Below are 18,115 nucleotides of genomic sequence, written 5' to 3' on the forward strand. Positions count from 1 at the left end.
TTTTTGAAAACATTGAACTGGTCTGAAAAACCTGCAATTGAATGGAATGAGACTTGACTTGGGGTGGTGAACGCACAATACGATATGTAGATGACATATTATAGAATTGTACACCCGAGCCCCGGCTGGGTAGCTCAGTTGGTTAGAGTGTGGTCCCAATGTGCCAAGGTTGCAAGTTTGATCCCCAGTCAGGGCACATACAAGAATCAAACAGCCCTGGCTGGTTTGGCTTGGTGGATAGAGTGTCAGCCTTCGGACTGAGGGGTCCCAGGTTCGATTCCAGTCAGGGGCACATGCCTGGGTTGTGAGCCCAATCCCCAATGTGGGCCTGATCCCCAATGGGGTGTGCGGGAGGCAGCCAATCAATGATTCTCTCTCATCATTGATGTTTCTGTCTCTCTCCCTTTTCTTCCTCTCTGAAATCAATAAAAAAATATATTTTGGGGAAAAAAAATCAACCAACGAATGCATAAATAAGTGGAACAACAAAAAGATCTCTCTCAAATCAATAAGCAAAATGTTTTAAAAATAATGATACATCTGAAACCTATACAGTTTTATTAACCAATGCCACCCTAATAAATTCTATAAATAAAAGATACAAATTAAAAAAGCACACACACATGCAATTGACTTCCACCCTTAGCTTCTATCGTTCGCCTACGTCTGCCTCATTCTCATCGTATCTTTTATAATTTGTCATTCTGAGCCACATTATGGCGTGGGGTGGGGCAGACAAACAGGGATCCCTTCTCTCCTTAGGTTTGTGTCTCTTTCTGTCCCTTGGGTTCTTCCAGAAGGACACACGACTCCTATTTACTGTTTATTTATTTATTATTATTTTTTTTAAAGGTATTTTATTGATTTTTTTTTTTTTTTACAGAGAGGAAGGAAGCGGGATAGAGAGTTAGAAACATTGATGAGAGAGAAACATCGATCAGTTGCCTCCTGCACACTCCTTACTGGGGATGTGCCCGCAACCAAGGTACATGCCCTTGACCAGAATCGAACCTGGGACCCTTCAGTCCGCAGGCTGACGCTCTATCCACTGAGCCAAACCGGTTAGGGCTATTTACTGTTTAATTTATTTTTTAAATATATTTTTATTGATTTCTACAGAGAGGAAGGGAGAGGGATAGAGAGTTAGAAACATCGATGAGAGAGAAGCATCGATCAGCTACAACCCCTAAAGGGGATCAAGCCCACAACCCAGGTACATGCCCCTTGGCCGGAATCGAATTTGGGACCCTCCAGTCGGCAGACTGACCTCTGTCCACCGAGCCAGATCGGTTAGAGTGAGACTCTTATGTATTAATGGGAACATTGGGCCCTGCTCAGAAAATTCTTTTTGGGGCATTTCCTCATAACTGATTTAGTTACTTCAATTTATTGAATAGGTACTGTGTGTCTGGAGCTGTGTAGGAGGGAGGCCTACAAGATTCTGAATGGGTCTGTGCTGTATATATTTCTGTGATCTCCATGCAGTGTTGTCTGGGAATATTTTTGTTTTGTTGTATTGTTTTCTAGCTTTATGGGAGTGATACAGTACAATTCACACAAAGTGTATAAGTTGAGCCCTGCAGGTGTGGCTCAGTGGTTGAGCGTTGACCTATGAACCAGGAGGTCAAGGTTCAATTCCTGGTCAGGGCATAGGCCCAGGTTGCAGGCTTGATCCCCAGTGTGGGGCGTGTAGGAGGCAACCAAACAATGATTCTTTCATTATTGATGTATCTGTCTTTCTCTTCCTCTCCCTTCCTGTCGAAGTCAATAAAACAAATATATATTGTTTTAAAAGTGTATTGGTTGATGAATTTTGGTAACTATATTTTTATTGATTTGAGAAAGAGAGAAACATTGATGTGAGAGAGATACATACCTGGTAGGTTATGTCCTCTACTAGGAAATGAACCTGTGACCTTCAGGCACACAGGACGATGCTCCAACCAACCGACTCACACCATCCAGGCAAAAATATATTTTTAAAGATGTTTTTCTCTTCAAATCACATTCTAGAATGTACCCACTGGTTTATATACAGTATGTCCGTGATATCACTTTGCTGCTTTTCTCACTGGGAGGAATGAAAAGGCAACTTCGAGCCTCCCTGGAAGCTGTGTGAGGAGAAAAGCATGACTGTCCTCTGGCTGTGACCTCAGCAAGCTGTCACCCCCTCTGAACCTCAGTCCGCCCTCCGTCTAGTGAGGAGAGAGCAGAGCCCTCGTTAGGATTGCCGTGAGGATGAAAGGAGGGAACATGTCTCAGTGCCCACCACAGGGCTTGGCACCAATGCTAGTCTCCTGCCTGTATTGGCATAAAACTCTTAAGTTGTGAGAAAAGGAGGAAGGCTTTTGGTTGACAAAAAAAACAAAGTGTTACCTGCTTGTTCCTAAATTCTATCATAATAATAAAAGGCCAAGAGGTATCACGACCAAAGGACTGGTCACCGTGAGGTGCATGGAGCACCTCTTGGGCCCTCCCCCATGGCCCACAGGCTCCGATCGCAGCAAGGCTGGCGGCTGGTGGGTGGGCAGGGCAGCGGGCAGGTGGGCACAGTGAGGCAGGCATGGCTGCAAGCGCGGCAGTCTGGTGGGCGGGGCTGCGAGTGCAACAGGGTGGTGGGCGGGTGAGAGTGGCGGAGTAGCAGGTGGGTGGGCAGGCCGCACGCAGGTGGGTGGGGCCGCGTGATATTGCACACTGGGCCTCTAGTATGTGTGTGTGTGTATTTATATATATATGTGTATATACACACACACACACACACACATATATATCCTATCTAATAAAAGAGTAGTATGGAAATTAACCGTCACTTCGTCTCTCCGTCACAAAGATGGCAGCGCCCATAGCTGGCAGAGAGGGGGCTGGGAGGCGCAGTAGGAGGGGCTAGGTGGGGGCGCGGAGGATGGGCTGAGACCCACCCCTGTACCCACAGCAGCCTCGTGGCCCACTGTTCCTTTCAAGGTGCACGAATTTGTGCACTGGGCCCCTAGTATGTTAATAAATACTTCATGTCCAAGCCATACGTGTTGGATTAAAAATGTCATCTAAGAGTTGAGCATTTGGATCATCTATAATAATGAAAGTGTCATATGTTAATTAGACCAGACGTCCTTCTGACGACCTACCGGATGAAGCCAGAGCTGTGAGGGAAGCCCGGGTCCTGGGTGCCTGCCGGCGGCCGGAGGGAAGCCCGGTGCCAGCAACCGGGCAAAGTAAGGCCTACTCTTGCACGAATTTCGTGCATCAGGCCTCTAGTTTGTAATAAATACTTTTCAGAGCCTGCATTTTGAGAACCAACTCTCAGGGACTCAAAGAAATGCAAGGAAGGGCGGATTGACTTTAGCGCTCACACTGAGTCACTGGAGGCAGAGAGACGTAAAAGAGAGAGCAGAGGACGTGTTCTCTGGACTCCAGCAAAAGGTTGCTCTTTCCATCCGGGCCAGCTGTGTTGGCAGAGAGAAAGGTTACTGAATTTGGGTCAGAAAACCCCAGTTTGAGACCCAAATCAGGTTTAGGTCCTTTCACAGAAGCAATTTAATCTCTATGTACCTCAGTTTCCTCATCTGTAAATGGGAATGGTCCTCTTTCTCAGGGGTTTGGGAAGGTTAAGTGAATTAAGGTATTTTAAAAAATGTTTCAAAAATTCGTAAACAAAAAACAAGTATCAAGTTTGAAATTATATCAAAGTAAAGCATTACTGCCCTAACTGGTTTGGCTCAGTGGATAGAGCATCGGCCTGTGGACTCAAGGGTCCCGGGTTTGATTCCGGTCAAGGGCATGTACCTTGGTTGCGGGCACATCCCCAGTGGGGAGTGTGCAGGAGGCAGCTGATCAATGTTTCTCTCTCATCAATCTTTCTAACTCTCTATCCCTCTCCCTTCCTCTCTGTAAAAAATCAATAAAATATATTTTAAAAAAAAGTAAAGTGTTACCAAACAATAATAGCAAAAACACCCAGGAAAGAAAGGGTGGAAACCTAGGCAGGTCTGGGGTTCTTTTGTGTGTTTGTTTTTCTTTAAATATATTTTTGTTGATTTCAGAGATAAAGGAAGAGAGAGATAGAAACATCAATGATGAGAGAGATTCATTTTGATCGGCTGCCTCAGTGAGTGGGCTTCCTGCACCCCCCACACTGGGGACCCACCCCGAAAACCGGGCATGTGCCCTGACCAGGAATCGAACTATGACCCCTTGGGTCCGTTGCTCAACCCCTGAGCCATGCTGACCGGGCCTCAGCTTGCTGTTTTCTTATCTAACACTCAACATTCTACACAGCAAACACCTATTTCCCCCGAAATTGTAGGTAAAGTAGGATTAAAGAAAAGGAAGAATACAGTACCTATCCTTAGGGTTATCGTGTTAACTCCATTTCTAGAATGCCACCTGACCACGTGGTCTGTGTTCCTGTTTTACATGCGGGCAGTGCCTGTGGCGAGAACCTGTGAGCCCAGCCAGGTCTTGCTGGGGGAGGTAAGAGGCTGGCCAGCGCCGGGGGCAAATGGACCTTCCATGGGGTTCTGCAGCTCACAGCGCACAAGGTGCCACTACAGGGCAGTTCCCGCAGGTGAGCCCGCAGTGGCCGCTTCGTCACACCCTTCAGGGAGAGTGATGTGTCCTTGGTGTGTTTCGGGCAGGTTCTGCCGCTCCTGTATTGCCACCAGTCTGAAGAGCAGTAAGTGGACCTGCCCTTACTGCCGCGCGTACCTTCCTTCCGAAGGAGTCCCAGCCACGGACGTGACCAGAAGGATGAAGTCAGAGTTCCAGAACTGCGCGGAGTGCGGCACCCGGGTGAGTGGCCCTGTGCTCCCGGGTGAGTGGCCCTGTGCTCGCCGGCCCGCAGGGCTGAGAAAAATGGTACACGGCTCCTCGGTTCACCTGTGCCCTTTGACCTCCCCCCACCCCGGCTTCCTAAAGGTGATGGTCTCTGCCTTTCTCCAGTTTCATCGGTGTGAGCGGCAAGAAAATAGTCATCGAATGCCTACCATCGCCTCGTTTTCCACACAAACACTTTCTTTCTTTTTTTTTTTAATATAGTTTATTGATTTTCTACAGAGAGGAAGGGAGAGAGATAGAGAGTTAGAAACATCGATGATAGCAAATCCAGTGGCACACTTGCACCCACACCCTTGACTTGGCAGTGTTTCTCTCTCTCCACCACTTCCTCCTGTTGCAATTTTCATCCTTGATCCTAGGCGAGCATGGTTAGACCATGTGAGGGCTTGGGGCCATGCCAAAGATTCTATCTAGATTGTATCTCACATGCAATAGTGACGCATAGAAGAAGTGTAAGCCTTTGATCGGGGTTACACCTGGGGATATTACTCCAGCGTGTGCGTGGACGGTGGCTTGCAGGGGGCAGAGGCAGGACTGGTGAAGCCGAATCGGTGGCTGTCAGTATGGGTCAGGTAAGGAAGTTGGGTTGGGGAGATAGTGTTAGGTATGAGATAAGACGTTTTTTCAAGGTGTGTTTAGGAGGGAGAAGCAAAGGAAATTGGTGATTGACTGCATGTGGGGGTGAGGGAGCGCCAAGTGTCAGAGTGCCTGCAAGGTTTCTGGGATGAGTAGCAAAGGTGTTAAAATGGGGATCAGGTTTGGAGCAGAATCCACAGAGTTGAATTTGAGATGCGTTAAAATTTGAACTAAGTAGGAGATACTTGGCTATACCAGTCTAAAGATCAAAAGAGAGATTATGTACTGAAGGTCTAAATTCTTTTAGAGAATCTTTCTTGATTGTTAACCTAAATTATAGCCTGTTATACTTTCTCTTAGCACTCTGTGTCCCCTTTATAACAATTTTCACCACTTATTATTATGCTTTTATGATTTTTTAATTGAATATCAGTTATTCCCACCAGATTTAAGTTCCAAGAAGGTAAGGACTGTGTCTGTTTTATTGGTAACTCTGTACCCAGCACTTTGAAAAGTGGCTGGCACATAGTAAGTGCTTAATGCAGTTTGTTTTTAATAAACACTGGTATTTATGTAAGACTCAGTAACCTCTTCATGGCTGCCTGGCTACAGAATACATGCATGGTCTTTGAGGTCAAACATCCTAGCATCAAACACTAGTTCTCTCACTTACTCTTTGTGATTTGGGACAAGCTATTAATCTGAGTTTTTGTTTATCTCTGGAAAATAAGGAAAAAGGTAATGTTTGTGTCACAGGATGGTTTTAAAGGTAAATGAGAAAACACATGGTTTCAAATATGAGAAATACTCAAAATCAAAAGATTTCACCTCATCATAATAGACTGGTGCTTATTTTTACTTGGACATTTTTTTCATCGTATAAAATGTAACACGTCCCAACTCAAACTCAGGGTATTATTTCATCATCCTGTTCTTTATCCCACCTTTGGTGTCCGTCAGAAACAACATTCAATTATTCTGAGTGGAAATTCCCTTTCTTTTTTACCCCTCTCCCTCGTGCTCCCCCCCCCCCCCATGTCTGCATTTTGCATTTTCTCTTTGGGGTATTTCTTGTATCCATATCTTCTGTTTTCTGTTACTCGTCCTGCCAGGAATGCTGCCATTCCTTCGATAGCCATCTTAGATGCTACTTACGCCAAAGAATCCAGGCCACAGCTCCACCCCATGACGCCTGGCTTTCGTATGCCAGTGCCCATATCAGCTTCCTTCCTACTTGTCTACGTTCATATCTTTCTCCCCCTTCCATTAGATTAGAAGCAGCTTTACAGCAAGCACAGTGGTTTATTTATTTTTTAAATATGTTTTTATTGATTTCAGAGAGGAAGGGAGAGGGAGAGAGATAGAAACATCAATGATGAGAGAGAATCACTGATCAGCTGCCTCCTGAATACTGGGGATCGAGCCCACAACCTGGGCATGTGCCCTGACTGGGAATCGAATCGTGACCCCCTGGTTCATAGGTTGATGCTCAACCACTGAGCCACGCTGGCCGGGCCACCCACAGTGGTTTATGTGTCTTCTGTCATCTCTGACGTTGTCTGACATACTTTTGTCTCTAGAGTGGCCACTGTGTGAACTTATCAGTTCATCTGTCAGTGTATATGGTCCCCAGATTGCTAATTTCTGTGAAGTGCCCTTCGCTTTGCTGATGAAGGAACACAAAGAGGAAGACGGAAACCTTTAACACGAGTAGGGAAGAGATGAGAGAGCACTGGTGGGCAAAGTTGGGTGTTCAAGACGGTAACAGTCTGTGTCCAGGCGGCTACCTACATCAGCCCCGGATTTTACATCTTTTACTTAGATATTCGTAAGGCGAGGACTTGCTTTTATTTTTGGTCTTTTGTGAAGCAGTTATAACTGTTTCAAGTTTGAGGTTTCACTTCGGTTGTGTGGGCAGCGTGAAGCAGGGTGGGTCGGCCACCTTACCACAGCTGTGAGAGCTCCCCTCAGCACAGATCCTATCAGTTCCTGCAGAAGCACTGAGTACAACATGTGTTATTTAGCCACAGATGCCTCATGGTCAGGGCTCTGAATGTATATCTGCAGGAACAAGGGCTCTTTCTTTGGCTTTGATAAAAATGGACGGCAAGAGCTGCCTTTCATGTGTGCTCTTAATGGGGCCATTAAGTGTGCTGTGTATTGTGAATTCATGTCATACTACTAGATACATGCAAAAACCAGGGTATTTATAGCTTTTTCCCGAGGCACAGGGTTTCTTCTTACTTATTATGGATATTCCTAAAATCCATCCATTTATTATGCTTTTCTATCTTTTTTTTTTTTTTTACTTTTCCCCCTTCCTCCCTCTTCCTCTCTTTTCCCTCTCCCCTTTTTCTTTCCCACTCGCATCTTTCCATCACCAATTTAGGTAATAGCATTCCCAAAAAGTAAATTTCAGTTCATCTACATCTTTCCACTTAAAAAATAAATGCTTTTTAGAAGAACCAAATTCAGTAACTCAACATTTGGGTCTTCAAAGTGTTAGAGAAATTGAAAAGTAGTGCTGTTCTGGATAATGCCCTAGCTTTGTTGTACTGTTTTCATGAATGCATCCTTTTAAAGTCAGCTGACCCCCACTCTGACCTTACTTGAAATAATGAAAGTGGCAATAAAGCCGGGTCACACAGACTTCTCTGAGCTCCCTTTCAGCAGTGAGTTTATTTTGAATTTGCTTTTGTGTAGGTCTGCCTCAGCGAGATGAGGGCACACATAAGAACCTGTCAGAAGTACATAGATAAATACGGACCACTACAAGAACTCGGGGAGACAGCAGCAAGGTTCGTTTCCACAGAGCACAATTTAGTGCTAACTTCGATATGTCTGTAAAGAACTTAATGCTGGAACTAATACAAAGTAATATTGAATGTAAATTGTAATTGAAAAACTTTTTAATGTTATGTTACAGAAAAGGGGGAAAAAGAATTTAGTGGGAAATTTAAAATTTTTATTGTGAAAACATGCATGTAGTTATGGGCAGGCTCTTAACCATAATGCCTGTTATTAGCTCTTAACCATAATACCATTTGTTTTGTGTTTGTTTTTTTGATATATTTTTATTGATTTCTGAGAGGAAGGGAGAGGGAGAGAGAGAGAAACATCAGTGATGGGAGAGAGTCACTGATCGGCTGCCTCCTGCACGCCCCACTGGACGATCGAGCCTGAAACCCAGGCATGTGCCCTGACCGGGAATCGAACCGTGACCTCCTAGTTCATGGGTTGACGCTCAACCCCTGAGCCTTGCTGGCCGGGCGGTAACCAGCTGTTAATAGCAATAATCATGGACTTTGCATGGAGGGAGCCAGCCGAGCACTGGAGAGATGAGGGCAACGTCCTCAGTCGGGTTTATATTAAGGGAGAGCCACAGACAATGCAGAACTGCTCATTTCTGCTAGGCCCTGCTTTCTGACTAATAGAGCTCTGAAGCAGATCGTGATTAAGAGGTGATTCATCTTAAAAAAAAAAGAAGAGGTTATTCATCTTTACTTTTCTACCACCACTGCCCAGTTCCCAGTTCCCTCCCACTCATTTTGCCCATTTCTCCTTAGAAAGTAGGAAGTCACATCATACCTCTCCATATATATTCTAACAAGGAGGTACAGGCCTCAGCAGGCATCTGTATTCTATACCTCTGGGGGCTGGAAGATGGATAGGGGTTGCTAGTAGGTTTAATGGAAGATATTGAGCTCCTTTTTTTAATATATATATTTTATTAATTTTTTACAGAGAGGAAGGGAGAGAGATAGAGAGTTAGAAACATCGATGAGAGAGAAACATCGATCAGCTGCCTCCTGCACATCCCCTACTGTGCCCGCAACCCAGGTACATGCCCTTGACCGGAATCGAACCTGGGACCCTTCAGTCCGCAGGCCGATGCTCTGTCCACTGAGCCAAACCGGTTTCGGCTATTTTTTCTTTAAAAAAAGAAAAGAAATCTGGGTCATTATTGTCCAGATAGCCAGAATAATTACAAAGTTTGGAGTCTCTCTCTCCCCTAACAAAATAAAGAAATGGTGACTTTGAAATCATTAAATGTGCTTATAAACTCAGTTACCCAATAATGGGATTCAGTAGGGGTGTGAATTCTTTCTCTCTCCTGAAGGAAAATGTTAGTTCTGCTTATTTTTTATTTTTTTAAATATATTTTATTGATTTTTTACAGAGAGGAAGGGAGATAGAGAGTCAGAAACATTGATGAGAGAGAAACATCGATCAGCCGCCTCCTGCGCATCCCCCATTGGGGATGTGCCCGCAACCCAGGTACATGCCCTTGACTGGAATCGATCCCGGGACCTTGCAGTCCGCAGGCCGACGCTCTATCCACTGAGTCAAACCGGTTTCGGCAGTTCTGCTTATTTTAAGAAAACACACTCAAAATGTAGCTTATACTTTTTAACCTGGAAGTCTAAATGATCATGCCATTCCTTTTGTTTTACTAGACACTGCTTTGCAAACATACTTGTTTTATAGAATTCGTTTTATACCATGACAGTACAAATTTTAAATTTATAAGCAGAGTCCAGATTTTGTTAGATTGACCGCAAGGGCCAATAGGAAGGAAGGATAGCAACTGGTTTGAGAAAGTATGTGTGTATTTGATTGCAAGGTTGATAGGCTTTATAAAAAAATTAAAATATCAAAAGCTAATTTAAAGCTGAATTTCTTCTGCTAGTTAGAATTAAATAGTAAAGAATTAAAATAACAGAAAATGGAAAAAAAGAGAAAATAACAGAAAATGAGAAGGGTTGGTGATTAATCACTCTTACAGGATAGATTAATATTTGCATTTAAAATAGAAGTCATTGTTTTATAGAAGAACTTACTCCGTGATTCAAATTTTTAAATTTCTTACGCAGGCAGCTTGTCTAGAATACAAGTCTTAGAAAGTAGGAAGTTATATCTATAATGGAAAGTGAGCAAAAAATTCCAAGTTTCCATATTGTCCCTAAGAATTTAAGGCAGCACTGGCCAATAGAAATAGAATGCAGAGTATATAATGTAATTTAAACTTTTCTAGTAGCAAGGAAAATCAATTTTTGATATATTTTACTTAACCCAAATATAGCCAAACTATTATTTCAACATTTAATCAATATAAAAGTTATTGAGATATTTTACATTCTTTTTAGATTAACCCTTTGAAATTCAGTGTGTATTTTATACTTTGGCATATCTTATTTGGACTACCAATATTTCAAGTGCCCAACAGGCACATATGGCTAATGGCTACTGTATTGGGCAGCAAGATAGAGGAACAAATACCCCCAAGCGTAAGGGCTTAACAGGGTAGTTGAAGGTCATTTTTCATTCTTCACTTGATACTAATTATGTGAGTTGACACTTGTAGTTACACAGGGAGGGGAAAATAGGTTTACAGTTGTGGGTATGCAAAACACAGAGTTTATTTTTGTATTATTACTTATTAACTATTGTATTATTTTCCATACGAACAACTGTAAACCTACTTTTGCCCCACTCTCTCTCTCTCTCTATATATATATGCTAGAAGAGTTGGAGGACAAATAACACCCAAATCAAGATTAGGAAAGGGAGGATGGAAAAGTGACAAAGTAACGCAGGGACAGGCGGGTGGACTCAGTGCTCAGTTCCTCAGTGAATGGGGCTTCAGGTGGACTGCAGCTGTTTCTCTCCCCTGCCCCCAGAAGGTCACACATTTACATCCCTCAGGAGAAAGACTTTAGGCACCGAGACCATGATCAGGATTGGAAAAAATTATACCAATTCAGAAAGAATGAGGACTGGAAACTGGATCTATTTTTTACCTCTGTAGTTAAGTGACTACTCTCATTGCCAATAATTTTAGTGATATTCATATTCTATGCAATTTCCAGGTGTGTGTGTCCATTTTGTCAGAAGGAACTGGATGAAGACAGCTTGCTGGATCATTGTATTAATCATCACAGATCAGAAAGGAGACCGGTGGTAAGGATTTTTGTCACTATACATTTCTGCAATGTCTAAATTCAATATATATTAGAAAATTTATTTGATAGGCTTCTGTTTACAGATATTTTATATAGGATAATTTGTCAAGGTTATGGTAATTCTGTGACATTAACAAAATGTGAAAGTGTTGAATTGAAACTGATAAGAATTACTAATGTTCATTCAATCATTCATTTATGAAATTAGACATTATCTCTTACAGATAATCCTGGGCATAATCAACTAAGAATATCCAAAACGCACAATTAAGATCTAACTTTAGTATAATAAACATGGTCACATCCTAGGTTAAAAACATTTTTAAATAGAGTTATGAAAATACACTAGAAATGAAAAGTAGAAAATTATCTATTCTATAAAAGGCTAATATGCAAAGTGTCCCCTTGGGTGTTTGACTGTGAGACTGGGAGTTCAATTGCTCACTATGATGTGGGCTGACCACCAGAGGGTGGCACAGAACAAAGGAAGGCCCCGGCCGGCAGCCGGAAGGCCCTGATTGGCCCTGATTGGCCCTGATTGCCGTCCAGGCCTAAGTACCCTACCCGTGCATGAATTTCATGCACCAGGCCTCTAGTATAAAATAAAAACAAAAAAAGAAAAGCATGAAGTCATTCATCTTTATTAATCAGTCTGTTACTTTATTTCTTATATATCCACATGCTTGTGCATTAAATACACATATTGCTCATCATTTCCTGGATTCATAGTGAGTGCTGCCTTTTTTCTTTTCAACCTGGCATTTTAATTCTACTTTGTGGTGTGGCTTTTTAAAAAAAATATTTTATTGAGTTTTTACAGAAAGGAAGGGAGAGGGATAGAGAGTTAGACACATCAATGAGAGAGAAACATTGATCAGCTGCCTCTTACACACCCCCTACTGGGGATGTGCACCAAACCAGGTACATGCCCTTGACCGGAATCGAACCTGGGACCTTTCAGTCTGCAGGCCAACGCTCTATCCACTGAGCCAAACCAGTTAGGGCTGTGGTGTGGCTTTTATAATTTTTATTGCTGTATAGTAGTGAGGTAGGCTTTTATTTTGTTTTGTTTTGTTTTTTTTCACCAAGTTAACTCTAACACTCACCATATGACCACCAATCAAATTTTTGGAAATTTATCCTAGAGAAATAAAAACATCTATGCAGCTATCTGTACACAGATGTTCATTACAGTTTTATTTGTAACAGCCCCAAACTGGAAACAACAAATGTCCTTCAGGAAGGAAATGGTTAAACTGTGGTACATCCATATCACGGTCTACTTACCCCTAGCAATAAAAAGGAAGGAACTGTGGATGCAAGCAACAACTTTGGATGAGTCTCAAGGTCATTCTGCTCCGTGTGAAGAGCCAATCTCACAAGATTAAGTGCAGTATAATTGGATTTATTTAACATTCTCAAAATGGTGACATTGTAGAGGTGGGGACAGATCGGTGGACACCAGGGTAGGGAGAGAAGGAAGTAGAGGTGTAGTGCTAGGACGTTCCTTTGCAGGGACAGGATACTTCTGTATCTGATTTCGTTGATGGGCATATGAATCTATGTGCGTGATAACATTTCGTAGAACTATGCACATGCACACACACACACACACACACACACACTCACACACCCAAAACTGAATTAATGCAAAAACTGGTGAAACCTAAGGCAGATCTGTAGCCTAGTTAATTGCTAACTTCCTGATTTCGATAATGTGCTATAGTTATGTAAGATTATTACCATTTGGGAAAACTGGGTGATGGGAAATGGGACCTTTCTGAATTATTTTTGCAATTTCTTGTGAGTTTATAGATATTTCAAAATGAAAGTTCTTTTTTGAAGAGCTATTCATAGCTATTAAATTAGGAAATACATGTAAATACTAATTACTGATGCTGGTGTGTTATAATCTTTATTGCTGGTGGTAATAAAAATACTTTAAAGCAATAGATATTATGGACCATAAATGTTCATAACCTTTGACTACGAATCTCCATTTCTGGTCATTTGTCCTAAGAATATAACCCCCCCAAAAGATAAACACTATAGATAATATCATTTGTAATAATAAAATATCTACATACAAAAAACTTATTTCAAGAGGTAGGCAACTAGTTAAGTATATTACTAACATTAAGTGCATCTACTAACTGTACAATTGTTTAATCAGTTAATAACTATGAAAATAGTAGCTATACAGTATGTATACAAGAAATATATATAAGAATAAATGCAATTTTATGTGTTTAATGTTTTAATGTTTATGAAATTTTAAAACATAAAACTGAGATATGGCCAATAGATTTGTCGAGTTAAATTTCATTTTATTGAGTGGTTATTTTTTTAATTAAAATTTATTGGGATGACATTGATTAATAAGATTATATAGGTTTCAGGTATAGATTTCTATGATACATGATCCTTATTGCATTGTGGGCCCATCACCCAAAGTCAAATCATCTTCTGTCGCCATATATTTGGCTCCTTTTACCCTTTCCTACCCCACCTTCCCTCTGGTAACCACCATACTGGTGTCTGTGTCTATGAGTTTCAGTTTTATATCCCACATATGAGTGAAATCATATGGTTCTTAGCTTTTTCCGACTGCCTTATTTTGCTTAGCATATTCTCAAGGTCCATCCATGTTGTCACAAGTGGTCGTATTCCAGTTTTTCTTATGGTTGAGTAGTTGGCTATTTGATGTTTTAATTCTGACATTGGTGATTATTTTAAATTCTTTCTTGAACTCTTGGTCTTGTCTGTTCCCAGTTCTGCCCACTCTGCCGTTTAATACCCACTGAGAACCCAAGCAGCTTCAGTGGCAGTTTAATAAGACATTTGCAAGTCAGTCACACTCAGCTCTATGAGGATTTCTTAGTAAGTATTTGTTTTATTTTTACATTGTCTTCATGCTGTCTGTGTTAAGCTTACTTTTTTAATCCAAGCAAATAAGGAGGAAAAAATGCATGCATAACCAAAGTGTTAAGTATTAGCATTAAGTAAGAAATCATAAAAATAGAGTTTTGTAAATTTAGCTATTAATATTAAAACAGTTATCTGCCTTACACAAAACTATTTTTTGTGTGATCCATATAATTATCTATTGTATAAGGAGCCAGATTTCACCTTCAAATTATTTTAGTTTCTACTTTACTCCCTCCCTATGTATGGTTATAGTTTTTGTGAACCTGAGAACTTATACATGATGAAATGAAATCACACCAATAACGAAATGACGCAGAGAATTTGTTCTGCATCCAGTTGCTTTTATTTGTTTTATTTTAAAAAATAGGTTTTTATTGATTTCAGAGAGGAAGGGAGAGAGAGTGAGAGATAGAAACATCAATGATGAGAGAGAATCATTGATCAGCTGCCTCCTGCACACCCCCCACTGGGGATCGAGCTTGCAACCCAGGCATGTGCCCTCACTGGAATCGAATCATGACCCCCTGGTTCATAGGTCAATGGTCAACCACTGAGCTACACCAGCCAGGCCAGTTGCTTTTATAGTACATTGAATGACTGCTCACAGATATGAAATTATCTGTGTAGTAAGGCAGATAGCCATTATTTTTAATTTAAATTTTATAAAATACAGTATTTACTGAACTTTTTTAAACATAAAAAATTTATTATGAAAAATATTAAATGTACACAAAGTAGACAGAATAGTATAGTGAACCTCCCATAGAACCATCACCTACACATCAATAACTACCAACACATGGCCAATCTCGTTATATTGGCTTTTTTTTAAATGCAAGAAAAGTTAGGTTTTGCATGAATAGTCCTAATGCTTATGACTGTATTTCCCATAATCAGAAATTAAAATAACAAGCAAAAAGTTAATGTAGCCTTTGTTGTGCTTTTGTCCATGTGTTGTCATGGGAGGGTAATATGTTATCCTGAGTCCCTTTTAGCCTATTAAGGGGGGAAATCACTCAGAGCCATGTTCTGAAACATAGTATTTTATTGTAACTTTCATCTAAATACAGGAATGTTAATGGCTAAATTTGAATTCGCAGATCATTTGACATTGTTTTTTATGCTATTTTAAGATAGAATTCAGTAATTGTTAAAGATTTGTTAAAAATGGTTAATTTGAAAATTCTCTCTTTGTTTTCTGATCTGCGCACTATGATTATCCAGGTTCAACACAAGGAATTTAGGTGCTGGCCTGGATTTAAGTAACAGCTCTGTCACAACAGTGTGACCTTGGGCAGAGGACTGCCCTTTGAGCCTCTGTTGATTTGCTAAGTGAAGGGAGTAAAAAGCACCTACTCCCCAAAGGGGATTAAGTGAGGGAATGCAGGGAAAGTGCTTTGCACAGTGTGGGCAGGGATCTCAGGCAAGTTGGAGGTGGGGAGAGAATAGATGGGAATATGAGGACCACTTGAAGGACTGCACAGGCTACACCAGAGTTTCATGGGCTCTGCTCTGCCTCCCAAATAGGGTCTCTGGCCCCCAAAGGACACAAGGCCTCACCGAGCCTGGCTCTGGTCTATGTGTTCTCATTTTTCACAGCACGTAGGGTGGGCTTCCTCTTTAGTGTAGCTCCATCAGATGTTCCAAAAGCCATCACCTGTTCCAGCTGTTCACATTCAGTCCGTTCTTCTCAAGATCTTTCAAAGTATGAATCCTGTGCCCTCTCACAATCTGGGACCCCTCAGGGAATGTTGGAGGCCCAATGCATGGATCTCTGCATGCCAGGCCGAGGGACCCCACCAGTGCATGGATGCATGGATTCGGCCAGATCTCCGCAGGCCAGGCCAAGGGACCCCACCAGTGCATGAATCCGTGCACTGGGCCTCTAGTATGCATATAAGATCTTTGGTTAATCTCTTCCCACCCTCCCCCGTACTCCCTTCCCTCTGAGATTCATTATTCTGTTCCATGTTTCCACGTCTGTGTGTTGAGCATCTGCCCCCTGGTGGTCAGTGCGTGTCATAGCTATCAGTCAAAGGGTCCAACGGTTGCTTAGGCTTTTTTATATATAGATGTTTCAGAATGAACTTTCAACACAGATTTAGAGTTGGGTTTTTGTTGTTTGTTTTTAGTTTTTGAAGGAAGAGAAGATGGGTTGCAAAGGACAGAGCTCTTGATAGGTTTTGTCTTGTTAACAGAATGTGCTGACTTGAAGTTTTGAATGCCATTTTGACCACAGGAAGGCAAAGAGAAAGAGAGTTTTGCTTTCAGCAGTTTTCAGATAGATACTCAGTAGTTGTACTGAGATTGCTGAGTCCTATGGAAATGTCTTAACTTTATATGACCTGTTATGTGGAATCTAGCTCTCTGACCAGTATTTGTAGCGTTGATTAAAAACTACTCATTAGATCAGATTCAAAACTTTAAATTCCAAATCAGGACTATTTTACTATGACAGTAACTGGTTACTTCCTAGGCAGTCAAATGAAATAGAAAATGCACTGGCCCCAAACAAAAGCACTAGGTTCCCTGACGGGTTTTTTATGGAAGATTGGACAGATCACTGAACTCAGGGCTCCCTCAGTTTGTGAAAACCGTCTCTGATTGTATGTTTCTAATTATTTTTCTTAATTGTAGGATTTTAATATAATTGAGGAAGCTCTTATCCGAAGAGTATTAGACCGGTCACTTCTGGAATATGTGAGTCACTCAAACACCACATAATGTCGTGAAAAGGAGAAGGAAGGAGACCATACAGTTGCACCATTTGTTCAGATGCTGCTTGAACAGTTGGGGGGCATTGTCGATGTCTGATGGGCAGAAATGTACAACACAGTTCTCTTGCGTTTTAAAACCGCTTTTATCTTGATGGTTTAAATCTGTTTTACACCCCTGAGCTTTTTAGACGCTCAACAAACAAAAAGAGTCTCCATTAGCCATTAATATACTATGAAAGAGAACCGAACGCTGGGATTGGTGGGCGAAGGATCTTTATTTGCAAACTGGGTGACAGTATGTGTAATGCTACTTATTAATAAACAGCATCATGGTAGGGCAAGATAACTAATCTTTGTTCTATGTGAAAAGATGGAACGTGAAACCAATTGTGGACATGCAAGAAAATAGGAAATCTGTTTCAGTGCTCATGTTCTAATCACTAATAGAATAACACGAATAACTTTGTATGGTAGGGAAGGAAAATTTTGGAAGTCGATGAAGTCCATTTAACCAAATTGTATAGCATAATGTAACAAAATTAATTTCATGTTAGGAATGTATGCCTAATTCTTTTACTTTTTATAACTGCATACCTAAGAATTTAATATTCTATTTTTCAAATGTTTGTAGCTTATTTAGGAATATTTCTATAATGTAGGCAAGTTCTTAAGAACCGTCAGCTGTTATTTATAGTAGAGGTATTCACATCCATAATTCTTAGTGGAAAATCCAAAGGGCTTTGATGTTATTTTTATTCCCGCCGTTAGAAAAATTATAAAAAAATACTGAAAACCCAACAAAATTATAGCTCATCACATTAGTATAGGAAAGCACTCTTGTCAGCCACCCTGGATGTCCTCTGCGTGTCCTGTCACAGTTCACAATGCTCGTCCCCAACCCCACAAAGTAACCATTACATTGATTCCAGTAGTAATCACTTTCTTGTACTTCCTTAGTGTTTTATTGCCCAAGTGTGTATCTCTACACACTGTTTTTTATCTTATTCATTTAAAATTGTTATGAGATGTATCATTTACATCCCCTTTTTTTTACACGTTCCCACATTCTTTCTTTTTCTTAAAATTTACCAATTGGAG

The 18,115-nt window shown here is 41.1% G+C and overlaps 1 protein-coding gene across 1 annotated transcript; it reads left to right on the top strand.

The window, feature by feature from the left end:
* Positions 1–4,387: 4,387 nt before the first annotated feature.
* Positions 4,388–17,752, top strand: RNF125 (ring finger protein 125, E3 ubiquitin protein ligase; the record flags this gene model as incomplete). The annotated part of the gene is made up of 6 exons (XM_015565693.1): positions 4,388–4,470; positions 4,635–4,788; positions 8,113–8,207; positions 11,280–11,370; positions 14,145–14,252; positions 16,938–17,752. Coding segments are annotated over 6 exons (618 nt in total), but the record flags the coding sequence as incomplete, so codon positions are not given.
* Between the last annotated feature and the right edge of the window lie 363 nt (positions 17,753–18,115).

Source organism: Myotis davidii, unplaced genomic scaffold (assembly GCF_000327345.1).
Source record: "Myotis davidii unplaced genomic scaffold, ASM32734v1 scaffold520, whole genome shotgun sequence".
NCBI lineage: Eukaryota > Metazoa > Chordata > Mammalia > Chiroptera > Vespertilionidae > Myotis > Myotis davidii.